The following is a 27,094-nucleotide window of genomic DNA, read 5'->3' on the forward strand; positions in this document are numbered from 1 at the left end:
AACACATTGGAGCTTCTCCTCCTGCTGACGAATGTTCTGTGCGCCGGAAGTGGCGGCATCATGGCTTCAGAAGAAGATGGAGGCAGTTCTCAGGTCTCCTCTGATATACAGCCTGGAGACCGGGGCAGCTTTCGGTGTGTCCTGTGCGGCGTCAATGTCCCGAACCGTGAGTGTTGTCATGAAGCTTGCAGACGGCTGTCCGTTTTCACTGCACCCCCCCCCCCTAGCCCTGAATTACTGCAGCTGCTAGTTATTGGATTACTGGGGTCCCTAGGCATGTCAGTTACTGATGCTCTCTGAGAAGCTCAGCTGACATATACACTGATCAGCCATAACATTATGACCTGACCACCCACCATACCCTTGTGAGGCCTGTTCTCCACTAGACCTCTGAAGGTACGCTGTGCTGTGTGGCACTAAGGTGTCAGTAGCCGATCCTTCCCTGTAAGATGTGAGGTGAGACCTCCATAGATCACCCTTGTGTTTCCAGCACATACCACAGATGTTCCATTGGATTGGGATCTGGAGAATTCACAAGTCAACCCCTCAAACTTTTTTTTGTTCCTCAAACCATTCTTAATATTCAGACTAGGCCATCTTCTTGCATTGTTCCGTGGTCCAGTTCTGATGCTCATTGTAGGTCCATTTGCCTGTGGACACGGGACAGCGTGGACGTTCTAAACGGTCTGTGACTATACGGCCCCATACGCAGCAAACTGCAATGTACTGTGTGTTCTGACACCTTTGTATCTGAAGCAGCATTAAAGTGGTTGTAAACCCACTTTCTCCAAAAATAAAAAACTCCTGCAAGACAAAGGACTAATGAGCTAGTATTCTATGCATACTAGCTCATTATGTAATACTCGCCTCCAATCGAAGCCCCCTGCAGCCGTCCTTGTACACCGCTCAGGCAGATGACATCTCTCCTGGGGGTTACTTCCAGGTCCAGCACTGTGATTGGCCAGAGCTGCGATTGACGTCACTCCTGCGCATGCTGCCAGTCACGGCACCGCCTACTTTAGGAACGGCACGATCGCTGTTGCTAAAATGCGCCTGTGCTGTTGTCTATGGCGCCTGTCGTTATTGTAAATATCTCCTAAACCATGTAGGTTTAGGAGATATTTCAAGCACCTACAGGTAAGCCTTAATCTTGGCTTACCTGTAGAGGTCGACCGATATGGGTTTTTCTCTGGCCGATGCCGATATTTAGAAATCGGGGCGGCCGATATAACGATTTTTGCGGCCGATATTTTAGGACGATTTTTTTTCCCTCTAATTAGAACCCCCAAACATTATATATATATTTTTTATCCTAACACCCTAGAGAATAAAATGGCGATCGTTGCAATACTTTCTGTCACGCCGTATTTGCGCAGCGGTCTTACAAGCACACTTTTTTGGGAAAAAATTACACTTTTTTAAATAAAAAAATAAGACAACAGTAAAGTTATCCCCATTTTTTTTAATATTATAAAAGACAATGTTACGCCGAGTAAATTCATACCCAACATGTCACGCTTCAAAATTGCGTCCGCTCGTGGAATGCCCACAAACTTTTACCCTTTAAAATCTTCATAGGCGACGTTTAAAAAATTCTACAGGTTGCATGTTTTGAGTTACAGAGGAGGTCTAGGGCTAGAATTATTGCTCTCGCTCTACCAATCGCGGCGATACCTCACATGTGTGGTTTGAACACCGTTTACATATGCGGGCGCTGCTCACGTATGTGTTCGCTTCTGCGCGCAAGCTCGTCGGGACGGGGTGCGTTTTCTGGCTCCTAACTTTTTTAGCTGGCTCCTAGATTCCAAGCAAATTTGTCAACCCCTGGTGCAGCCTATTAGTGCCCACCAGTGCAGCCTGTCAGGCTCCACTGGTGGGCACTGATGTGGCACTGATAGGCTCCACTGGTGGGCACTGATGTGGCACTATCGGTGTCCATTAGTGCCCACCAGTGCAGCCCACAGTGCCACCTTATTAGTGCCCATCAGTGCCACCTCACCAGTGCATCTCACTAATGCCAATCAGTGCCCACCAGTACAGCTCCTCAGTGCCCACCGTACAGCTCAATAATATTATTAATAATATTGGTGCCCACTAGGGTTGTCCCGATACCACTTTTTTAAGACCGAGTACAAGTACCAATACTTGTTTTTCAAGTACTCGCCGATACCGATACTTTTTTTTAATCTCATGTGACAGCGGCACATGTGTCAGTAGTTTTTTTGACTCGTGTCTATCTAATTGCTCAATCAGACAGGGAATCAGACATGTCCGCCGATCTGAGTTGCTGCTTGTCATCGGCCTTGGCGCTGCATGCAGACAGCCCATAAAAGTGAATGCATGCAGCGGCTGCATGGACACAATCACGTGTCAAAATTTGACCTGTAAGCAGAAGTGGGTGCTCAGATCTGATTGCACAGTGTCTCCCATTTTGTTGTACAATTTCCAGAAGCAGGTTGTTATGAAATGCTCTTCAATTATAGCAGGCACACCAAGTTATGAGGCGACAAAGCAGCTCTGCACCTCTCAACAATGTGAATGGTGCCACTTGTCAAAGAAACTGCTAATAATGTTGAGTGCAATCTTTGTGATGTAAGAGCGTTGAACCTTATCCGGATGTGTTTTAACGCGATGAGTGATTTGTGGTCCTAGAGCAGTGATGGTGAACCTTGGCACCCCAGATGTTTTGGAACTACATTTCCCATGATGCTCATGCACTCTGCAGTGTAGATGAGCATCATGGGAAATGTAGTTCCAAAACATCTTGGGTGCCAAGGTTCGCGTTTTCTGCTCTAGACTCTGCTCACCAGCAACTGTGGGGTCTTGCTGGATCCCTAGAGGAGTTCTGTGAGGTTTTGAAAGGATGGGAGCGCCCCACCAGCTTGTACAGGCTTTTAAAAGTTTTTTAATTTTGTAACATTCTCAATAATGAGTGGTAATTGGTCTCTGTTTTACATCTCTCTTGTAGGCCCCAGCCTTGATGATCACATACGTGGGCGACGCCATAAGCGAATGTGTGAGGAGCGTGACAAGCGCCAACAGCAGCAAGAGCGTAGTGTGTTTGTCAGTGGTTTCGCAAAAGGCACCACAGAAGAGCAGCTTAGAGATGTCTTCCAGCCAATATCATCTGTCAAGAATATTGTCATTGACAAGGACAGGGTAAAAAGCATTCCCATCTTTTTTTCTATCCCACAATATTCATACATAAAACTAAAGTACATCGACATACATATCACTTGTGGTTTTCCACCAAAGCTTGCTTTTGCTGAAATAAAAATGTGTATGATTGCAGTAGTCTGTGACATTTATACAAAAATGGCTTGTGCTGGTTTCCTTGCCAGGCATAGTACAGCCGTGGCCAAGTTTTTTGAATGACACAAATATTATTTTTCACAAAGTCTGCTGCTTAAAGTGGAGTTCCACCCAAAAGTGGAACTTGCGCTTAATCCACTCCTTGCCCCCTTACATGCCACATTTGGCATGTAATTTTTTTGGGGGGGGGGTGGGGGCTTCAGGAGGAGTGGGACATCCTGTCCCACTTCCTCCTTCCGCCGAGGGGTCGCGTCATATCGCCTTTTGACGGCCCCTCCCTGTAGGCGATCGCCTGGGTCACGTGACAGGTCCCAGGCGATCGCCTGTACAATCGGATAGCGCAGCGCCGCTCGCGCATGCGCAGTGAGTGCCCGGCCGTGAAGCCGAAAGCTGTCACGGCCGGGTGCCCACAGTAACAATGAGGGGGGGGAGAGGAGCGGAGCTCCGGCCGGCGCGCCACTGGACCCTAAAGCAGGTGAGTGCATGCTTATTAAAAGCCAGCAGCTACACTTTTTGTAGCTGCTGACTTTTAATAAACATTAAAAATGCCTGGAACTCCCCTTTAAAGGAGTTCTCTGACCTAAAACTTTTAACCCCCGCTGTGCCCGGGCTGTAAAAAAATAGAAAATAAACTTTTACTTACCTGCCTACGATCCCCCGTTGTTCCGATATCGCCGTCCCGTTCTCCGGTCCCGGGCCCCTTCCGCTTCCTGTGTGTCGGTGACTCATAGTGCGCTCAGCCTATCAGCGGCCGCAGCAATGTCCCGTCGCGGCCACTGATAGGCTGAGCGCACTATGAGTCACCGACACACAGGAAGCGGAAGAGACCGGGACCGGAGAACGGGACGGCGATATCGGAACAACGGGGGATCGTAGGCAGGTAAGTGAAAGTTTATTTTCTATTTTTTTACAGCCCGGGCACAGCGGGGGTTAAAAGTTTTAGGTCAGAGAACTCCTTTAAGTGTTTTTAGATCTTTTTGTCAGCTGTTCCTAAGGTATAATTCGGAGCATTTCATAAGTGTCAAAGGCTTTTATTGACAATTACTTGAAGTTTATGCAAAGTTTTCAAGACCTCTGCAGTTCGCCCTGGCATGCTGTCCATCAACTTCTGGGACACATCCTGACTGATGGCCCATTCTTGCACAATCAATGCTTGGAGTTTGTCAGAACTTGCGGGGGTTTTTTCTTTCACCCGCCTTTTAAAGAATTGACCACAAGTTCTCAAAGGGATTAAAGTCTGGGGATTTTCCTGTCCATGGACCCAAGCTACTTAACACTTTTGCCTTGTGGCAAGGTGCTCCATCGTGCTGGAAATTGCATTGTTTGTCACCAAACTGTTTTTTGATTGTTGGGAGAAGTTGCTTTCAAAGGATGTTTTTGTACCATTCTTTATTCAGGATGTTTTTGTACCATTCTTGGGCAAAATTGTGAGTGAGCCCACTCCCTTGGCTGAGAAGCAACCCCACACATGAATGGTCTCCGGATGCTTTACTGTTGGCATGACACAGGACTGATGGAAGCGCTCGCTTTTTCTTCTCTGTTCTTTCTGGATGCTCCAAACAATCGGTAAGGGGATTCATCAGAGAAAATCACTTTACCCCAATCTTCAGCAGTCCAATTCCTATCATCTGATTGGCCGCTACGTCACTTCCGGTTTACGGAGCTTGCGTTCCACGATGGGAAGCGCTTCCGGTTTCTGTCTTCCTGTCTACGGACGCCATTGACGCCACACGGCGTGCAGCCTTTCCAGCTCTCCGGACATAGACAGAATTACCACCGCTACTCCACCATCCTGCGGCCGATTACAACAATCACGGATATCCACATATATGCACAGTGACCCCGGAACCCCATTTTCTATATTCCTGTTCATTATCTGCCTTTGTGGGTAGCCATTTGGCTTTGTTTATTTCATTAAAAGAATCTTATAATACTACACTGAGTCTAGCGCACTCTGTCCTTTTCCCAATTCCCTGTACCTTTTGCAGAATATCGGTCTGTTCCTGATTTTTTTTTTTTTCCTGGACAGAAGTGGCTTTGTTTCTGCCCTTCGTGACACCAGGTCATCCTCCAAAAGTCTTCTCCTCACTGTGCGTAGAGATGCACTCACACCTTCCTGCTGCCATTCCTGAGCAAGCTCTGCACTGCTGATGCCCCGATCCCGCAACTGAATCAACTGTAGGAGGACGGTCGTGGCGCTTGCTGGACTAGAGCACCCGGAAGTCTTCTTGCAATGGAATTTTTTTATGGGATTAAGTTCATTTTCATGGCACAGAGGGACTTTGCAATGAATTGCAGTTCATCTGATCACTATTCATAACATTCTGGAATAGATGCCAATTGCCATCATAAAAACTGACTTTGTGAAAATTTTATATTTTGTGTCATTCTCAAAACTTTTGGCCATGGCTGTACTGCATCTTTTTAAGCTTTTGTTAACCATAAAATGTGAAGAATCAAGAACCTGGCCTAATCTATGGATTTGGCTTTCAATATTGTAAAAAAAAAAATTTCACTTTGTATATTCTATGTAACATTTCTTCACTGAGTCTGTATGTTATGGTGTTGTAATACTATAATAAATCTGAACACAAGTATGTCATAAGGCCCCCTCTAGGTATATTTTATTCTCCTGATTGTTGACCGGGGCACAGCAGACCTGTGCATATAAGCCGTGATCAAAGATGGTTAAACACTAGGAAAAATGCTCCCCTCCATGGGCTTATCTATTCCCAATAAATTGTCCTTATTTCTTTTGAGAAATCCTCACTTCCTGTTCTTCTGTCTGTAACTACACACAGTAATGCAAGGCTTTCTCCCTGGTGTGGTGTGTGTCGTGCCCGCCCCCTTCCTTGGACTACAGGAGAGTCAGGACGCCCACTAACACACAGCTCCTTTTCTCTGCAATGTAGAGAGCGTCCTGACTCTCCCGTAGTCCAAGGGAGGGGGTGAGCACGACACGCCACACCAGGGAGAAAGCCTTGCATTACTGTGTGGAGTTACAGACAGAAGAACAGGAAGTGAGGATTTCTCAGAAGAAAGAAGGACATTTTAAAAGCAAAATTGAAGGATGAGGTAAGTGAAGGAGGACTGCACTAAGGTAAAGGAAGCTATTTAGGGAAAAAAATTGTACCTTTACAACCCCTTTAAGAATTTCCGATAATTTCTGTGTCCATTAAACGGCTGGGTTACTCTGTCTACTGGAGGTTAGGATACTGGCAAACAAAATGCTTTAAGCCAGTCCCTGTATAACAGACTACAACTGTCTTGTCTCAGTATTTTGTTAGTGCCTAAGAAGATGGATGCCTTTTCTTCAAGCGGAACTTCAGTCATTTTTTTCATCTTACCATCCATCAAATCCTCTGCCCTTGTTTTAACCTGCTTCAGCTCCGTAAGATTTTACCCCCTTCCTGACCGGAGCACTTGTAATTTGGCACTGCATTGCTCTGACAACTGCGCGGTCGTGCGACGCTGTACCCAAACAAAATTTGCGTCTTTTTTCCACAAATGGAGCTTTCTTTTGGTGGTATTTTGCAAAATATATTTTTATTAATAAAGACAGTGAAAGTAATCACAGAACATCAATAAAAAGAAAGGAATAATGAATAATGAATCCGCGATCCACATGTACAGTTTAGAGCGTGATATTATTGTATGGTGTACAGTATAGTGCTCCCATGGGCCCACCATCAGCAAACATGACTGGACATTCCCCCCACCCTGTCACCCGCCGGCACCGGCGCAAGCAGAGGGGGGCCAAGTAAGCCTCCAACAAACCTCCGCCCGCTCCTCCTCCCGCGAGCGACATACCCCAGCGCGAAGGCCGCGCTGAGGCGGGGCCGAGACGCCCGCACAGCCATGTTGTCCCTCTCAACGTTCTCCGGACCTCACAGCAGTGGGTCCGAGGTGAGCAAGCCAGCATCCATAGCGTATTCTAAAACCCAACCTCCATACATCTATACAAAAAGAGAAAAAAAAAAAAAAAAACCTGAGAGTACGTGGAGGGCAGAGACTAAGAAATGACCACAGAGAGAGTAGTGGTGAAACAGAAAAGAGAAGAAGAAGAAATAGGAAAGGAGAGGGGTGACGGAGCATACCTGTTGTTCAGATGATATGTTGCGAGTCTGTATCGAGCGAGCCGAGTCCGAGGCCGGGCCTCTCCCTCCACCCAAGGCTTCAGGACTTCCCCTCTAACCGCGATCTAAGGGATGGTTCAGCTAACTCTAGTATGGCCAGGTCTAGACTCGAGGACAGATCCCCGTGTTCGTTCGTGTGTGACATATGTGCCACCCACGGTGCCCACACTACATCGAAGCGGTCTAGGGTATCTTTGCATGTCGCTATCCAATGTTCAGCTTCCCTAATGTCATTTACCTTGGCCACCCATTCCTCTCTTGTCGGGATCTGCGGACGTTTCCAGTAGATGGGGATCACACGTCTAGCCGCATTAAGGAGATGCGGCAGTGCACTTTTTTTATATGTACTGATTGGAATTTGAGGTACATGAAGGAGGAAATGTGTCGGGTCAAGGGGGATGTCAAGGTCCAGGGCCTCTTTTATTTGGAGCCTAATGTCCTCCCAGAAAGGACGGATTCGGGGACAGTCCCACCATATGTGCAGGAGTGTGCCCCTGTGCCCGCACGCTCGCCAACATTGGTCCGAAACGGAGGGGTAAATCCGTGCCAAGTCAGCCGGCACCCTGTACCAGCGCGTCAAAACTTTATAATTCGTTTCTTGGGTTCTAGATTCCATCGAGCTGGAATGAGTGAGCCGGTACAGGTGTGTCAGCTGAGTCTCGGAAAATTGAGTCTGTAAGTCCCTCTCCCAGCCCCGCACGTACGCCGGTGTGGGGTCAAGTGTGGCTGATCCGAGTAGGCGGTACATTTCGGATACCAGGTGGGGAGGGGGGTCAGTTTCTATGAAGAAGCGTTCAAAAGGTGTAAGGGAGGCAGTATCTCTAATAGAATGCCCGTGTGTCTCGAAAAAATTATGTAGCTGCCTATATCTCCAAAAGGACAACTGCGAGCCGGACTGTCTAGCCTGTAGGGACTCATAGCTAAGGAGTTTGCCGTTACACATGATCTTCCCGCAACTGGCGTCGCCATCGTCCACCCACGAGCCGAAAAAGGCCATTTGCTCCCCTGGGGGGAACCATAGAAACCCTCCCAGTGGAGCCAGTGGGGACACAGGGGGGGAAAGGCCCAGGGATCCGTTGATCTTATCCCAAACCGAGAGGGCGTGTACCGTCAGCGGGGAAGTAGAGTCCGACAGTCCTCTATATTCCCGGGACAGCCAAGGTGCATATGATAAATTTCTTCCAGCTAAACATTTTTCTAAAGAAACCCATAATTTGGATTGGGTGTGGAAGCGCCAATTGAGGACTCTCTGCAGGGCTATCGCCCTATAGTACCTGGCCACATCTGGGACCCCCAGGCCCCCGGCCTGTTTGGAGCGTTTCAGAATCCGTAGTGCAATGCGGGGTTTACAAGCATTCCACACGAACCCAGATATCATGCTAGAAATTCGGGTAAAGAAAACTTTTGGCAGGGGAATGGGCAGCATCTGGAGAAAAAAGAGTATTCGCGGTAGTACGTTCATCTTGACGATGTTGATGCGGCCCAGCCAGGTGAAGGCAGTCTTAGTCCATTGGGCTAGATCTTTTTTAATCGTGGCCAGCAAGGGGGGGTAATTGGCCGCGTATAGGGTGTCAAAACGGTCCGTCAATTGTATGCCCAAATACCTAAAGGAGGAGTTGGCCCATGTAAATGGAAAAGCTGACTGTAATCTATCCGCCAGGGACTCAGATATTTTGATAGGGAGGACTACTGATTTAGAGGAATTAACTTTAAAGTTGGACAGTGCCCCAAATTTCTGGAGCTCCCCCATCAGGACTGGCAGCGAGGTCAGAGGCTCCGAGAGGTGAAAGAGCACGTCGTCAGCATAAGCTGAGAGCTTGTGTTCAGTATTCCCCACCTTTAGACCTCTTATATCCGTATTCGCCCTGACTGTACGGAGCAACGGTTCCAGTACCAGAGCAAAGAGGAGGGGAGAAAGGGGGCACCCCTGCCTCGTGCCATTCCTGATCGGGAACCTGGAGGACAACACCCCATTTACCCTGACCTGTGCACAAGGGGAAGAATATAGAGCCATGATTGATGTCAGCATACGAGGTCCCAACCTCTGATGCTCCAGCACCGCCCTGAGATAGGACCAATCTACCCGGTCGAAAGCCTTTTCGGCGTCAGTCGACAGGATTATGTACGTTTTTTGATCAGGGCAAGAGCGGGCCCAATGGATGAGCTGTACAGCTCTGATGGAATTGTCCCTCGCCTCCCTTCCAGTTATAAACCCAGTCTGATCCGGGTGTATCAGTTGGGGTATGATGTGCTTTAGCCTATTCGCCAGGGCTTTCGCTAGGATTTTCACATCCACATTTAACAGGGATATCGGCCTGTAACTCTGCGGGGCCATAGGGTCTTTGCCCTCCTTTGGCAGCACAGAGATGTGCGCCAACAGCGCCTCCGGGGGGATTGGGGAACCCTCAGCGATAGCGTTGAAGTAGCTACACATAGGGGACATCAAGAGGGGCAGGAAGGTTTTGTAATAAGCCTTAGTATAGCCATCTGGACCGGGGCTCTTCCCATTAGGCAGGGATTTTACTATCAGCCGAAGTTCTCCAGGGGTAATTGGAAGCTCCAGATCTGAGCACTGGGTCTCAGTTAGGGGAGTCAAGCCGGCAGAGGTCAAGTAGTCTCTGACGGCTTCTGCTCTAGGGACTGGACTGGACTGATCAGGAGTTAAGTTGTAAAGTTGTGAGTAGTACTGTTGGAACCCCGAGGCAATGTCTGAGGACCGAGCAGCCACCGCGCCCGATGGGGAGCGGAGCTGCTGGACATATGCTTGAGCGTGTTTCTTGCGGAGAGCCCTAGCCAACATGCGGCCGCATTTGTTACCATGCTCATAATATTTGTAGTACATAAACCTAGTTTGCTTGCGCATTTGCCGGTCCAGCAGTTTCAGGAACAGCGACCTCATGTCAGTCAATTTCTGCAATGCCTCGGGGTCCCCCGCACCTTTGTCTCACCTCCGCTTCCTGAAGAGCCTCCAGTACCCTCCTAAAGTCAGCCTGACGTTCTTTTTTAAGCTTAGAGCCCAGGGAGATCAATTCCCCTCTAACTACCGCTTTGTGACTTTCCCACAGGATACCCTTACTGATCTCGTCTGTGGAATTTTCCCGGAAAAAGTTGGTGAGGACCTCCTCCACTCTGGCCACCACCGCGGCATCGTCCAGTAAATTTTCATTTAACCTCCACGTCCAGGTCCTATCAGAACCTGACGGTAGAGTGAAGGACATCTCGACCGGAGCATGGTCAGAGATTGTTATATTGCCAATGGACGCGGACCGCAGGAGCTCCAGAGTGTGGCGGTCCACATAGATGTGGTCAATTCGAGTGTACACCGCATGTACAGCTGAGTAAAAGCTAAAGTCCCTATCGGTAGGGTGAAGCACCCTCCAGCTATCCAGCAAGAGATGAGACCTGAGTGTTTTGCGAAAATGTTTGAGGTACGCGTAGGAGTGCGACGGCCGGGAGCTAGATGTATCCAGGAGTGGATCTGGGCTAACGTTAAAGTCTCCGCCGACCACCACGCGCCCTTCCTTGAAGTCAGTCAAAAGATCTAGGGTATTGTCAATGAAAGTCAACTGGTGGGCGTTGGGGGCGTATAAAGTTGCAAACGTGTATTTCGTTCCCGCCAGGGTACCCTTAATAAAGACGTACCTGCCCTGAGGATCAATTCGACTATCTATAAGCTGGAAGGGGCAGTTTTTATGAATCGCGATCGAGGTCCCCTTGGATTTGGAAATCGGGGAGGTGCTGTGAAACCACTGACTGTACAGATGGGTAGGCAGCCTGGGCAAGGACTGGGGGGTGAAATGGGTCTCCTGCAGAAAAACTATCTGTGCCCCCAGCTTTTTCAGTTCCCACCATAGCTTGTTTCGCTTACCTGGGGAGCAGAGGCCCCTGACATTATAAGATACGACCTTCAGCGATGACATGGTGGGGGAAAACCAAGAAGAGCCCGCCCCAGACGTCGGCCCGCCCGAAGCAGAGACAGCCACACGGTGATGCTCCTAGGAAAGAAGGGAGGGGAAGAGAAGGGGGGGGCGGAGAAGGCAGAGTAAAGATCAGAAGAGAGACAGAAAAAGTGGTCAAGCCAGGTAGAATAATCACAGCAAAATAATGTGTACCGTAACCCAGCATAAGAAAAACAAAAAAAACAAATGAAACAAATAAACATCTGTAAGCCGAGCATAGGACCCATCACCTCTGTGGTGGGAGCCCTACACCGTGGCTCTAAGTCCCAATAGGGAACTACACCCAAATAGGGGGGGCCTACGTGGGGTTCGTGTGCCAACATGGAGGGGAAGGTAGGGAATCCCACCCCCGCCCACCGCATCTCACAGAGTGCTGAGGAAATAAAGGGGGAACAGTAAACAAAACAAATTTCCAGCACCCCAAGTCCTGTGTCAGAGTGGCAGAAGAGGGACAGCCGTCCCTGATACAAGCACACCAGTCTAACCAGCCTCAAAGGACCATAGCACAGTAACATCCGGCCCAGGTCAAGTGCATATCAGAGAGGTACGTCCAGGAGGCAAATCAAAGTGCCGGGAGGGCCGTCCCCCCGGGACAAGAAGTGAAATCAAAGCCTTCAAGGTGGCATTCAGAGGAGATACCCCTGTCAGTCCTGGGACGGAGAGGGCCCCGGCAGGGGGTCTTGATTATTGCGCTGTCTATCCCTCCTGCGATTCTTTCTCGTGGCTGTTGTCCACGGCTCGGGTAGCCTCAACGGCGGGGCCTCAGATGGCTCCCTCCAATCAGGGAAATCTACGGGGTCCAGCCCTAGGGCCGAAAGGAAGTGTGGAAGGTCATCTTTCGTGCGTAGCGTGGCCTGTTTCCCATTTTTGGTTGCCTGCAGGTAGAAGGGGAAGCCCCAGCGGTAAGTCAGTCCAGCATCCTGGAGCACAGTCAGTATGGGGCGGAGCGCTCTGCGCTGCATTAAAGTGCGTCTGGAGATGTCCTGGTAAAAAAACAAACGTGCCCCATCAAAATCGTAGAAAGGTTTTCCACGCATTTTTTGCATTATGCGCTCCTTGAATGTGTACTTGTGGAGCTTACAGATGACATCTCTGGGGTTGTCAGCATCTTGCGATGGCGGTCTCAGTGCCCTGTGTGCTCGATCTATTTCCATAGGAGCAGTCGCAGGCAGGCCCAAAATGTCCCTAAAGATGTCTTGCAACGTGGGGATAATGTCGCGGGAGGCTGTGGCCTCAGGGAGCCCCCTTATCCTTATATTAACCCTTCTGCTGCGGTTTTCAGAATCATCTAGCTGACATAGCAGGGTTTCAATCCTCTGGTCTTGTACACGGCACTTAGCCTGCAGCAGGGCAATAGTGGGGAGAGCTTCCTCAAGCTTTTCTTCCAATGCTTCCACCCTATTCCCCAAGTGTGATGTGTCTGCTTTTAGCTGGGTAATGTCCTCCAGTGAAGGCCCTCTCCACCCTGCTCGTGAATCTTTCCAGGTCCTCTCGTGTAGGGAGGGACATAATATGGCGCCTGAGGTCATCATCCCCCATGAGGTCCGGGGCCATCACGCTTCCACCCGGGGATGTAGGTGATGCAGGGGGGGCCGAGTCACTCACCGACCTTGGGGATGAATCTGGGGAGGCAGACGGCGGAGGAGCTTTCTGCTGGCGTGTCACAGCCGTGACAGGCTGGGATGATTTCGGCGCCTTCTGCGTCTTCCCGGTCGGCGCCATGTTGGATGCCTCGCGGCCTTGTCCTCGGGTCCCCGAGAAGTAGTTGTCCAGCTGAACCTGCCGGGTGACGGTCGTTCTCTGTGGCTGGGACGGCTGGCGCAGTCGCTGGGACATGGGGGGAGCCGGTGAAACGGCGGCGGTGGAGCGGAGCTGAGGTAGAACACGTCCTCACTCCTCCATAGCCAGGACACGCCCCCTTTTTTTGGTGGTATTTGATCACCTCTGCGGTTTTTCTTTTTTTGCGATTTTTAAAAAAAAAGAAGAGCGACAACATTGTGAAAAAAACACATTTTTTTTAATTTTTGCTATAAATATCCCACATTTAAAAAAAAAAATTGTTTAGGCCGATATGTATTCTTCAACATATTTTTGGTTTAAAAAATAGCAATAAGCGTAAATTGATTGGTTTGCACAAAAGTTATACATCTACAAAATTGGGGGTAGTTTTATGGCATTATTATTATTATTATTATTATTATTATTATATATATATTTGTTTTTTTTTTTGTTTTTTTTACTCGTAATTTGTGTGTGTGTGTGTGTGTGTGTGTGTGTGTGTGTGTGTGTGTGTGTATATGTGTTTTTTTTTATTTTATTTATCGGCACTGCGATATTGCAGCGGACAAATTTGACACTTTTGACACATTTTTAGGACAATTCTCATTTATACATTACATTTATAATGTTTTTTCAGACACACAGAGGAACGTCTTTCTTCAATGTGTGACATCAACCAATCCTCGATTTTTGCTTCTAGGAGTGATATATATATATATATAGATATATATATATATATATATATATATATATATATATATATATATATATATATATATATATATATATATATATATATTTATATTATTTTTTGGCAAATTAGATCCTGGGTCTCCTGTTTATTATAGGGTCCTCTATAACTCTGCTGCATGAGATCATGTGTCCACAAGACCCCTAATATGCAGTTTGCTAATTGGAAGATGTCCTTTCCGAAGAAACGTGCATTGCAAAGAGTTTAGCGGTGACGTTATAGCCAAACAGGAAGTGAAAGGAAATCCCTGCAAATTAAGGCAATTCTTTGGGGACCCCATGTCACTAGAACTAGTGTCCCCATTGGAAGATTTCCCCTTTTATTACTTTTCTGGGGACAACCTAAAATAATTTTTTTGTTTTTTAACTTTCATTAATAATGGTAATCTCCTTAACGGGGGCACATACAGCAATAAAAACGGACAAGCATTCTAGCCCCTCTGCACTCTATCCAAAACTAGAAAAAAAAGTGTTGCCTTTTTAGTTTAACTTTTAACAAATGTCATTTACCTGTAACAGCCTCTATTCAAAAGCCCTGAGACTTCTTCTTGGCTCTGCTATCTTGGATGTAATGTCGGCAGCCACAGCAGACTCAAGGGTTTCACTCTAGTGACCCTCTATAGTATTCCCCATTGCTTCTCCCCCAGCAGCTATGAGGGGTGTTCAAGTCAAACCGGGACTTACAGGTATAAAAAGGGATGTTAACATGGTGGTGCTACATGCAGTAGTAAGCGGCAAGTGTATACTATTACGGATAGGTGGTGCGCATGTCGCGGGCCAGTCCAGAGACTGTTAATCAAGATGGAAGACAACAGTGTTGGTGCATGTGTATCTTGTATTCACTTTGTTTTGGCACCTGATCCCCATTTATACGGCAAAACATATTTTCTCTAAATATGGAAGAAGTGGAATAGTGAACATGCTGCAGACATTCATTCATAATGCATTTCAAATATTACATTTTCTGAGATCTGCATGCTATTTACGTCGGTTTCACTGATAAGACTGGCTCTATATGATTCTGTTCATATAAGTAAATTTGCTTTCATTTATAGGGTCTTTTTGCCATTGTTGAGTTTGAGAATTCAGATGGAGTGAGTGCTGCCCTTGAACAACATGATATTAAACTAGAGGGGCAGCGACTAAAGGTTAAACCTCGAGAGAAAAAAGAGTTCAAGAAAAAGAGAACAGGAGTGCGAAGCTTGCAGCCTCCTGATCAGGAAGCCCTGAGCAAGGATCTTCTCCACTGCAAGGATGTGAGTGTAAACCCAAGTTCTACCGGTTAAAGTATTTTAACACCAATATACTTATTGCTCATTTTTTATTTTCTCACTTGGAGCTCCAATGTGTACAGAAAAATCACAGCTGGAATCAGAACCCAATTTGTAATTACCAGTAAAATACAGTGCAGCGTACACTAGCCTCTTGGGAGAAGTAATACTGGTGATTTTTAGCTTGCCTGTATAATACAGGAGGAAACTGTAGGTTAATTAAAAAAAAAAAAAAAAAAAAATGAATGTACAGAAGCTTTGCAAAGCTTTTACAGAAAAATGAATTGCAGCCAGAACCGAGCCCTGTCCCTGCAGTGCTGTCTCTCCTTTTCAGTGCATATATTCTGGACGTGCTGCCTGCTGTTCAGGGCACAGAGAATGTTGGAAACTGTTAGCTTTTGTTGTGAATGTTTGCAGCTGGAGAAGAGTACTGCCATTCACAAAAAACACAAGCTACCATCAGCACAGGTCAGGTACTACACTAGACTCGGACAAGTGTAGTAGCTGGAGTGTTTTGTCAGCTTTTGTTTTTTCAAATTAAATTGCTACTCTCCAGCTGCAATCATTCACAACACAGGCTGACCGTTTCCATTCTCTTCCTGCCCTGATTATTGTGTGGCAGGTCTGTTTGCAGTATATAAACTAAATGGGAGCGATGAAGCATTACAGCAGAGTGATGTTCCGTCTGGCAGCTCAGAGTTGGGGTGGGGTCTCTGTTTGCAAAGCCTATCATGCCTCCTCCAAGCTTGGCAGTCATAAATCAGTTTCTTTTGATCAGTGTTTCGATCGTTAGGTGTGCAGGTGGGAATAGCTATCCAAAACAGATCTTTAACCCCTGGATGGATAGAAACGAGGAAATGTGCTATGTACACAGGATCCTCTGGAGGGGGGGGGGGGCTTACAAAGCTTTATTTTATTTTGGTGATTAGTTCTTATTTAAAGCTAGCTGATTAGAATAAGGTGTAAAGCTTACCGCATGACCATGCTGCAGTAGATGGTGGAGTGCTAAGAATGTGGATCTAGACTGTTGGAAAGATAAGGGAACTAATGGGACCTGCGAACCACAGTACAGTCACAAGCAGATTGTCAATCAAACTAGACGTTTTTGACTAACCTAGAGTAATGGCTTTCAAACAATGTAACAATTGTGCTGTTGTAAAAGTGGTTATAGTAAAAATAAATGAGAAAAAATGAAATCTCTAATCAAATTGACGCAAACCTAATGCCGCGTACACACAATTTTTCGGCATGAAAAAAATGTCGTTTTAAAGCGGATGTGCCATGGGAACAAAATATTAAAAGTCAGCAGCTACAAATACTGCAGCTGCTGACTTTTAATATTAGGACACTTACCTGTCCTGGAGTCCAGCGCCGATCGCAGCAGAGCACGAGCGATCGCTCGTCACTCTTCTGCTCCCCCCGCCATCCACGCTGAGGGAACCAGGAAGTGAAGCGCTGCGGCTTCACTGCCCGGTTCCCTACGGCGCATGCGCGAGTCGCGCTGCGCCCGCCGATTGGCTCACACGCTGTGTGCTGGGAGCCGAGTGTTCCCAGCACACAACGGGCGACAGACGGGATGTGACGGAATGCCCGTCTTTCGCCCGTATCGTGTGGCCGGAAGTGGGTGCAAATACCTGTCTTTAGACAGGTGTCTGCACCCCCCTCCCCCCTGAAAGGTGTCAAATGTGACACCGGAGGGGGGGCGGGTTCCGATCAGCGGGACTTCACTTTAGGGTGGAGGACCGCTTTAAAAAAATGTAATTTAAAGTGATCGTGTGTGGGCTTCACATCATTTTTCGGGTTCTGAAAAACGACAATTTATTTTTCCGAACAGGCTGCATTTTTAACGACGTTTTAAACAATGTCGTTTTTCGGGTTGTAAAAAATGATCGTGTGTGGGCTAAAACGACGTTAAAAACCCGCGCATGCTCAGAAGCAAGTTATGAGACTGGAGCGCTCGTTCTGGTAAAACTACCGTTTATAATGGAGCAAGCACATTCATCACGATTTAACAGACAGAAAAGCGCGAATCGTCTTTTACAACCCGGAATCAGCTAAAGCAGCCCAAGGGGTGGCGTCATCCCCATGGAACTTCCCCTTTATAGTGTCGTCGTACGTGTTGTACGACGACACTATAAGGTTTGCTAGAGCATTTTTGAAAAACAATGGTGTGTGGGCAACATTGTTTTAATGATGAAGTTGGAAAAACTTAGTTTTTTCTACATGCCGAAAAACATCTTTTTTTTTCATGCCGAAAAATGATCGTGTGTACGCGGCATAAGATTTGCCAGAACTTACATTTGTAAAGTGATTGTCTCTTTTAGGTGCAAGAGCAGATGAAGAGCGTAGTCACGCTGTGTTCTCCATCTCGCCACGAAAGTCATCTACGTGAGCTGCTTCTGTCTCTGCTGAAAGAAACCTTCACAGAGTTCTTTCCAGGTGACTAAATACCATGATCCAAATGTATGTTACTATTTGCGCTGTTTTTTGAATGAGTATGTTTTTTTTTGTTTTTTTCGTGACAGGCTGCCAACTTCACCCTTTTGGTTCTTCAGTAAATGGCTTTGAGATCAGTGGCTGTGACCTAGATTTATATCTGGAACTTGGGGAAGTGTTGAATGGGGAGAAAGATAATGTTGAAGATGTAAGCTCAAAAGAAGAAGATATGGATAAAGGTATGAAGAATGAGGGAGATGGAGAAACTGTAGATTGTGTAGAAGTGGAAGAAGTGCAGAAAGATGAGATAATGGAAGCTGAAGAGACCAAGGATGATGAGGATGATGATGAGGAGGATGATGATGATGAGGTAAGGTCATGATCTATTTAGGTATGACTTTGGTTTTATTTAAACAAGTTTTCTTTTTTGAAAAGGTTCACCCATGCAAAACAGATATTTTGTGTCCAAGCACAGCTGATCGCAATGTAAACAGAATTTGCCGGTTATCGGCAATCCTTCCCACGCGCTTACAGGGCGTGAGGAGAGGCGAGCCGAAACCTGGCAAAATCCATCAGTGTTCTGATTATCAGTGCAGCCCCAACAGTGCCCACCAGTGCTCATAACAGAAGCTAAGAAAAACGTTATACATTTTTTGGGGGTTTTGTTTAGCAAAAAATAAAATGCCACCAAAAGAAAGCTCTGCCTCAAAAAAAAAAAAAGATAAAAAATGTATTTGAAAACAGTGTTGTCATTCAAAGTGTGACAGCACTAAAAGCTGAAAATTTGCCTAGGCAGAAAGGGGGTGAAAGTGGTTAAATTAAAGGTGACCCAGTTGGCCATATCAGTGGATGTAGTTAGTATAAACATCAGAAGGATTTGGTGCATTGGCAGAGAGTCTGGCCCAGTTTTTCTGTACATATCTTAGTAATCCATTACAATTCCAGATATTTATAATGCCATTACCTATCAATATTTTTTTAAATATTTTAAAAAGGTTTTATTTTTTAGTTTGTAAATCTTTACTGGGCAAAATGTGAATGTATGTTTCCAGCCAGCAGGTAGAGATTATATATATATATATATATATATATATATATATATATAATCAACGTTTTCAGGCAGCCGATTCTATACGTTGTTTACACAGGCATAATTGACACAAGCACCTTTTAGCAGCGCAGCACTTTACACTATTTATATACAGCCATTAGATCACTTCTACGGGTGGTGGAAGGGGTCAATTGCAAAACCCACCATTTTATTCTCTAGGGATTCTATTAGAATCCACAAACTTTATTTTTTTAAAAAAAAATTTAAAGTAATTTTGTAGCAAATAAAATATGATTTTTGCATGCATGTAAAGTGGTTAACCACTTAAGGCACAGCCGTGGGCGCGCGCCCGCGGGGCCCGATCGCCGCTGGAGTCCCGCGATCGGTCCCCCGAGCTGAAGAACGAGGAGAGCTGTGTGTAAACACAGCTTCCCCATTCTTCACTGTGGCGCTGTCATTGATCGTGTGTTCCCTGATATAGGGAAACACCATCAATGATGTCACACGTCCAGCCCTGCCCCCTACAGTTAGAAACACATGAGGTCACACTTAACCCCTTCAGCGCCCCCTAGTGGTTAACTCCCAAACTGCAATTGGCATTTTCACAGTAAACAATGCATTTTTATAGCATTTTTTGCTGTGAAAATGACAATTGTCCCAAAAATGTGTCAAAATTGTCCAATGTGTCCGCCATAATGTCGCGGTCACGAAAAAAATCGCTGATCGCCGCCATTGGTAGTAAAAAAAAATTATTAATAAAAATGCAATAAAACTATCCTATTTTGTAAACACTATACATTTTGCGCAAACCAATCGATAAACGCTTATTGCAATTTATTTTATTTTTTTCTATTTTTTTTTTTTTACCAAAAATAGGTAGAAGAATACGTATCGGCCTAAACTGAGGAAAAAATGTTTTTTTTTTTTAATATATATATTTTTGGGGGATATTTATTATAGCAAAAAGGAAAAAATATTGCAATTTTTTTTTCAAAATTGTCGCTCTATTTTTGTTTATAGTGCAAAAAATAAAAACCGCAGAGGTGATCAAATGCCACCAAAATAAAGCTCTATTTGTATGAAAAAAGGACGCCAATTTTGTTTGGGGGCCACGTCGCACGACAGCGCAATTGTCAGTTAAAGCGACGCAGTGCCGAATCACAAATACTGGCCGGGTCCTTTACCTGCATTTTGGTCCGGGGCTTAAGTGGTTACACAACCCCATCCAAGATTTCAGTCAGAGAAAGCAAGCATGCATACAGGCAGCCACTGTTTTGCTGTTTAGATAACCACCAGTGTTCTGGATATAATTTGTTTTAATAAGTTTTACTTGTGAAAAGAAGATTGTATATACATAGTTACTTTAAAATGGTTTAAAAAAAAAAATAAACGTAGTAAACGTTAAAAAAACAAAAAAAAAAAATGAACACCCCAAAAAAAATTCTCTACCCTAAAGTTCAAGTGATTTTAAAGGATAATTAGATCTTTCGTGCCTTGTTTTTGTTTTTCACGTCTAAACAAGAGATTTTCTGGTGATTGATGTTTTTTTAAGTCTTAGAATTGTTTATGCATTTTGATTATCTCAATACAAACTCATGACTACAGGAATAAAGATGAAAATGATCACTTAAATGTTTTTCTCTCTTACAGACTTTAACTCCTGGCCTGTCCTTGAAGGGTCTTTCCAATGAGGAAATCCTTAATGTAGTTGAGAGAGTTTTACGTCAGTGTGTTCCTGGAGTACACGGTGTTCAAAGTGTTCCTTCTGCACGGCGCCCGGTAATACGCTTCCAACACAAGACTTCAGGACTCAGGGGAGATATCACTCTCAATAACAGGTAACCTCATTATTTCATTATGTTGCAAAATTTGTTGCGTGTTTTGTCTAATTTCAAATATATTTTGCCATTTTACTTCTAATTTTTAACCCTAGGCTTGCCTTGCGTAACTCCTACTACTTGCGTCTCTGTTCGGACTTGGACCCTCGCGTCCCACAGCTTGTATACACTGTGAGATACTGGGCTAGAGTAAACCAGCTAGCAGGTGAGCACATAGAATAAGGTTAAGGGGAAGACTTAAAGTACACTTAATATGAATTTCTTTATATACAGCCGTTAAACTGCAAATTAAAAAGTACATTTTCAAGTGCTAAGTGTTTTTTTTTTTCTATACCCAGCTGACTTTATATATATATTCCATTGATTAACAATTGCCTTTGACAAGCCTGCTAATGCGTTACATGGACTTTATTAAAAGAGGAGTATGGCCAAAGCTTTTTTGGCCATATTTCCCTTCTGGGTCACAGGAATGCAGATATTTTTGCACTCCTGTGACCCAGATTCAGCCAAGAGCAGGTTAAAGCCTGCTGTCAGCAGACATCGCCGATCCAGGCTCTGCAGGGATCTTAACTTTAAGGTTGGAACCAACCTGAAAGCCTGACCAGCAGCTAGATCAGCCTCTCGGCACGCTGTGGGATAGCCTGAGCCATCCACTCCTGCCACCTCCACAGCCCAGTGCTCTAGTGAGTGCTAGAGGGGCAGAGCAGAAAGCCGGTGACTGACAGTGATCGCTCAGTTCTTGGGCAAGCTGGTCAGGGACAGCTTCAGCATTGGACTGAGGATAAAGCCATACAGGTGAGTATGTTTATTTATTTTGCTATCCCACGCTTTTCCCTTTTTATAATTTAGGTATTGTCCTGTATCTATTACTGTATATCTTGGGACATTTGCATCCATATTGATTTCTATGAATGGCTCCTCCTATGTTTAGGTTTGTTTGTTTGGTTCTGTAATACAGGGCTCGACAAACCCTGGACGCCAGGTCGCATTTGCGACTAAATTAGGGACATGGCTCCTAACTTTTTTTAGCTGGCTCCTAGATTCCAAGCAAATTTGTCGAGCCCTGCTGTAATATTCAGTAGATGTTAAATATTCACTGAGCGTGAATTGTCCAAAGAAAGCCAAGACATTCATTTTCACTAATGCATCTATTTTCCCAACTCTTTAGGTAACCCATTAGGGGGTGGCCCCCTGATGAATAATTACGCTTTGACATTGCTTATTATTTTCTTCCTACAATCAAGGAGCCCTGTGGTTATTCCCAGTCTAAGCCAGTTGAAAGAGATGGCTGGTGAGTGTCTTTTCATAGCTTACTTTGCCTGTAATGCATAGCATGTAGACATGTTGTACAAGTTGACATGTTTGTGTTTCAGCTGATGAGGACACACAGGACATTGACGGCTGGGACTGCACTTTCCCCTCTGATCCCACACAAATACAACCTAGTAAAAATGAGCAGAGTCTTGGTGAGCTATGCCTTTTTCATTCATGGTTTTACTTTGCTGTGTATATTAAGTTGGAACTTGAACATAAAATTATCCTAACTAGCAAGTACCTATAACCTAACATTTGAGAAATGTCCACCCTAAAGCTATTGTGAATTTGATCTAGCAAAGGCCAGCTATTTATACCTTGCACAATTATTTTTTTTTATTGTTTAACCAATCAATGACAAATTAAACAAGAAATCCCAGTCGTATAACACAGGATTATTTGTATGCATAATCCTCATTTGTTATAAAAACAGTAGTGACCTAAGCCATGATATCAAAAAATATAGCTTGCACTTCATTAGTTTTGTTTTCTAAAAATCAGAAATTAAACAAACTGTTTGCATAACTGCAGGGACCCAGGAATGAATTATAGTACAATTATCAAATGGAAAAGTTCCATGTACAGTTCATCCAGAAAGTATTCACAACGCTTCACTTTTTCCACTTTTATGTTACAGCCTTATTCCAAAATTGATTTAAATTCATTGTTTTTACTTTTAAATTCTACAAACCATACATACCCCATAATGACAATGTGAAAGAAGATTTTTTTTTTTTTTTTAAATCTTTGCAAATTTATTAATAACAAATCACATTTACTTAAGTACACTTTTTGTCATGACACTCAAAATTTAAGCTCAGGTGCATCCTGTTTCCACTGATCATCCTTGAGATGTTTATACAACTTGATTGATGTCCATTTGTAGTAAATTCAGTTGGATGGACATGATTTGGAAAGGCACACACCTGTCTAAGGGCCCTTTCACACGGGGCGGATCAGTAATAATCCGCCTCCGTGTGTCTGTCAAGCTCAGTGGGGATCCTTCCGTAAAATCCCTGCTGAGCCGTCGGCTGACAGGGCGGTCCCCGCACACTGTGCAGGGACCGCCCTGTCTTTCCTCCGCTCTCCCCTATGGGGGATCGGATGAACACGGACCGTATGTCCGTGTTCACCCGATCCGCCAGACGGAAGAAAAATAGGATTTTCTTCCGTCTGATTTTGCGGAGCTTTGCAGAGGCGGGTGTTAGCGGATGGTCATCCGCTGACACCCGCAATCACATAGGGACCAATGTATGTTCCGTTTTCATCTGCAACGGATGGATGAAAATGCGGACATACGGTCCGCACGTCTGAAAGGGGCCTTAGGTCCCACAGTTAACCGTGCATGTCGGAGCACAAACCAAGCCGTGAAGTCCAAGGAATTGTCTGTAGACTTCAGAGACAGGATTGTATCCAGGCACAGATTTGGGGAAGGGTACAGAAAATTGTCTGCAGAATGTCTTCCTAGAGTGGGCTGCCCACTCAAGGTGTAGGGGTATTTGTTTTGTACAATATAGAAGAAAATAATGAATTTAATCCATTTTGGAATAAGGCTGTAACATAACAAAATGTGGAAAAAGTGAAGTGCTGTGAATACTTTCTGGATGCACTGTAAAAATTTTGAAAAAATTTAAATATCTGCGCCACGTGGAAAAAAATAAATAAATTGCTTTAGTCACTAAAAATTTGTGAGCGACTAGTGCTCCAAAAATGCAAAATATAATGATGAATTGTGTTGTACGTATTTATATAATATACACCAAAAATGAATATAGCACAGAATAGACTAAATGTGCAACTTGTAAAATTAATGTATACGTTTATATGATTCATGTCTGTACGTGACTTTCCCTCCTGATTTGCTGGAACACAGCAGCAGTGTCATTGGCTAACTGACATTGACAGCAGTGGGAGCCAATGAGGGGAGAGGGGGGTGGGACCGAACAGCGGCTCTGTAGCTTGGCTGCCCCCATAGCAAGCTGCTTGCTGTGGGGGCACTCGACAGGAAGGGAGGGGTCAGGAGCACCAACGAGGAAGATCCAGGCTGCTCTGTGCAAAACCATTTAACAGAGCAGGTAAGTATAACATCTTTGTTATTTTTAAAGAAAAAAAATAAAGATTGTAGTACCGCTTTAATAAAGTGTCCCATGCAAGAGAAACTTTCAGTGCAAAGTTCTCATGCAAAACAAAGTTCATATAACAAAGTGCTAGTTCTTCAAGCAGTTTTATCTAACTCTGAACTCCACACTAAATAACCACCAAAAGCAATTTACCGCTTCAGCCCTGGAAGATTTTACCCCCTTCCTGACCAGAGCACTTTTTACAATTTGGCACTGCGTCGTTTTAACTGACATTTGCGCAGTCTTATGCAATGCTGTAATTTGCGTCCTTTTCTTCCCCACAAATAGAGCTTTCCTTTGGTATTTGATTACCTCCTGTGGTTTATTTTTTGCACCCCCAAAAAGCGTAATTTAAAAAAAAAAAAAAAGTGTGTGTGTATATATGTGTGTGTATATATGTGTGTGTATATATGTGTGTGTGTGTGTATGTGTATATATATATATATATATATATATATATATATATATATATATATATATATATATATATATATATATATATATATATATATATATATATATATACTTTTTTTTTTTAACTATAATATCCCCAAACATGTTTTCAACAGCTCAGGTGTAAAATGTAGATATCAGTATCTACCCAGATTGCCAAATTGTATAGCATGCCTTTTATGTTGCAGTGACCAGCTGCTTAAATGCAGTTACTTTGTGCATGTAATAAATACTTTATTTACGTTGGAGAATCTTCTCTAATGAGATGCACTTATGTAAATATACAATTGGATAAATCTTCACAATATACAAGAAAAAACTAGATGTAAAAGAGCAAAGAATATATCTGGAAAGGGGTGTTTTATATAGGGATGTTTTATTTCCAGTTCATAATGGAAATATAGCGTTAAAGGGGTTGTATTGTGTTTGTTTTTTTCACCTTAATGCATCCTATGCATTAAGGTGAAAAAACACCTTGCAGTCGCCCCTGAGACCCGAATCACTGTAGGCATGATCCCGGATACATGATTCCCCCAGCTCTAGTTGACTCTCCATTGGATGATTGATAGCAGCACAGTCATCAGCTCCGCTGCTGTCAATTAAAATCATTAACCACTTAAGACCCGGACCAAAATGCAGCTAAAGGACCTTGCCCCTTTTTTGCGATTCGGCACTGCGTCGTTTTAACTGACAATTGCGCGGTCGTGCGACATGGCTCCCAAACAAAATTGGTGTCCTTTTTTTTCACACAAATGGAGCTTTCTTTTGGTGGTATTTGATCAGCTCTGCGGTTTTTATTTTTTGCGCTATAAACAAAAATAGAGCGAAAATTTGGAAAAAAATGCAATATTTACTTTTTGCTATAATATCCCCCAAAAATTATAATAAAAAAAAAGAACGGGGAAGCAGTGTTTACACGCGGCTCTCCCCGTTCTTCATCTCCGGGGACCGATTGCGGGACTCCAGCGGCGATCGGGTCCCGGAGCTTTGGGCCGCGGGAGCGCGCCCGCGACCCACGGCTGGGTACTAGTACAGGACGTACATGTGCCCAGCCGTGCCATTCTGCCGACGTATATGTGCAGGAGGCGGTTCTTAAGTGGTTAAAGTGGTGGGGACGAGTGATGCACTCGGCGGCTATGCCCACTGACTGTATCACACGGGAGCGCACCCGCAAGGTAACACCCTCGGGGAGAGCTTCCCAGAGGGGGGGTTAGCTCTTGCAGGAGGAGCTGCAAGAGCCGCCGTGGGACCCCAGAAGAGGACGTTCAGGGCCACTCTGTGCAAAACGAACTGCACACAGAGGTAAGTCTGACATGTTTGTGGTTTTTTTTTTTTTTAAAACAGTTTTTTAGTGTCCCTTTTTAATAGTTTTTCATTACTACCTCCCATTAATGTTGTTCTCTGTTACTCAGGTTGTCTTCTATCTGAGTTTTTCTCCTTTTTCGCTTCGCTGGATTTACGTTCAAGCATCCTCTGTCCTCGAGATGGTGTAATTCTCACTCTGCCTTTTACCTCCCCGCCTCCATCTTGGGCTGATGGTTTTCGCCTAGGTACATTCAATGTCCAGGATCCGTTTGAATTGAGTCACAATGTCTGTAGCAATGTCAGCTCAAAAACGGCTCGACACTTTAGCTCACAGTGTATCAGTGCTGCAAAGACCTGTCGTTTACCTCTTTATAGTGTACGGTCATTATCCCGTCCTTGGGGCATAATTTTATTGTTGTTGCCTAATTCTTCAGAGGGCAAGAAGAAAGAAGGTGTAGAAATCTCCATTCCTTTAACGGGGACTTCATTGAAAGATGTGACTTTAGCTGTAAAGAGGGTTCTAGTAGAGGTGTTGTTATGTAGTTGTGAGGAGGAATCAGGCTTGAAAAATGAGGCAGAAAATACAGGAGGAGAAAAAAATGAAATGGAACGAGGTAAAGATGAAGGCGAACAGGCAGTGTCACACATGGAGGGGCTTATCATTGGCGATGAGAAGTCAGAGTTGAAAGCTGAAGACTTAAATAAGGATGGGATGAAAACAGAACCACATGGAAGGAAACGAGAAAACATAGAGGAAATCCAGAATGATAACAAAAGAAGGAAGGTGGAATGTACAAATGAAGATTTGATTCTGGAGCAAGAAGGTACAGTTCCTGGAAAAAAAGTATGTAAAAAAGCCAAAAAGCTAAAAGAACTTGCAAAGGAAAATATGTCCCTCATGAGGATTAATGTATGGCATCAAGTGTGGGAAGGTAGACGCAAACAACGGCGCAACAAGTTTGGAGAGATGACCCAGAAAATAGAAGTAGAGACTGCAGTGTCCCGTGCTTTGTCTTCTGGGACACTAGATAAGCCGTGTAAACCTTTAATGCAAATTACTGTAAAGACCAAACAGACCAATGAGGGAAATGCACAGCTGCACCTTACTCCAGAGGTAGATGAATATCGGTGCAGCATGGATTTCTTACACTTTTTAAAGGTCTTTTTGCCTCAGATGGTGCAAGAAATTATAAATGGTCATGGCTGAGTTTTTTGAATGACTTGGATATGATTTATGTCCAGGGAAAAAGAGAATATATACTTTTTTTAGTTCACTTTATTCCTTGGCCCTAGTGGAATGTTACCAGCCTGTTAACTAATGTAAATAAAATTTTATCATATAAAAAGGACTAAAGATGTGCTTTATTTAA

General features: G+C 44.6%; 1 protein-coding gene across 1 annotated transcript; it reads left to right on the forward strand.

The window, feature by feature from the left end:
- On the forward strand, nt 1-27,094 carry TUT1 (terminal uridylyl transferase 1, U6 snRNA-specific). Its single transcript, XM_040328949.1, has 10 exons — nt 1-166; nt 2,969-3,159; nt 14,992-15,192; nt 17,532-17,646; nt 17,733-18,013; nt 20,345-20,532; nt 20,628-20,737; nt 21,701-21,823; nt 21,906-21,998; nt 25,832-27,094. Exons 1-10 carry the CDS (start codon nt 61-63, stop codon nt 26,929-26,931), a joined length of 2,508 nt encoding a protein of 835 aa, XP_040184883.1. The 5' UTR covers nt 1-60; the 3' UTR covers nt 26,932-27,094.

The sequence above is a fragment of the Rana temporaria genome, chromosome 11 (assembly GCF_905171775.1).
Source record: "Rana temporaria chromosome 11, aRanTem1.1, whole genome shotgun sequence".
Lineage (NCBI taxonomy): Eukaryota > Metazoa > Chordata > Amphibia > Anura > Ranidae > Rana > Rana temporaria.

Coding starts and splice junctions, on each gene's coding strand:
- TUT1 (XM_040328949.1), top strand. CDS start 61: ATGGCTTCAGAAGAAGATGGAGGCAGTTCTCAGGTCTCCTCTGATATA. Junction 167..2,968: donor CGGCGTCAATGTCCCGAACC/GTGAGTGTTGTC, acceptor TCTCTCTTGTAG/GCCCCAGCCTTGATGATCAC. Junction 17,647..17,732: donor CTTCACAGAGTTCTTTCCAG/GTGACTAAATAC, acceptor TTTTCGTGACAG/GCTGCCAACTTCACCCTTTT.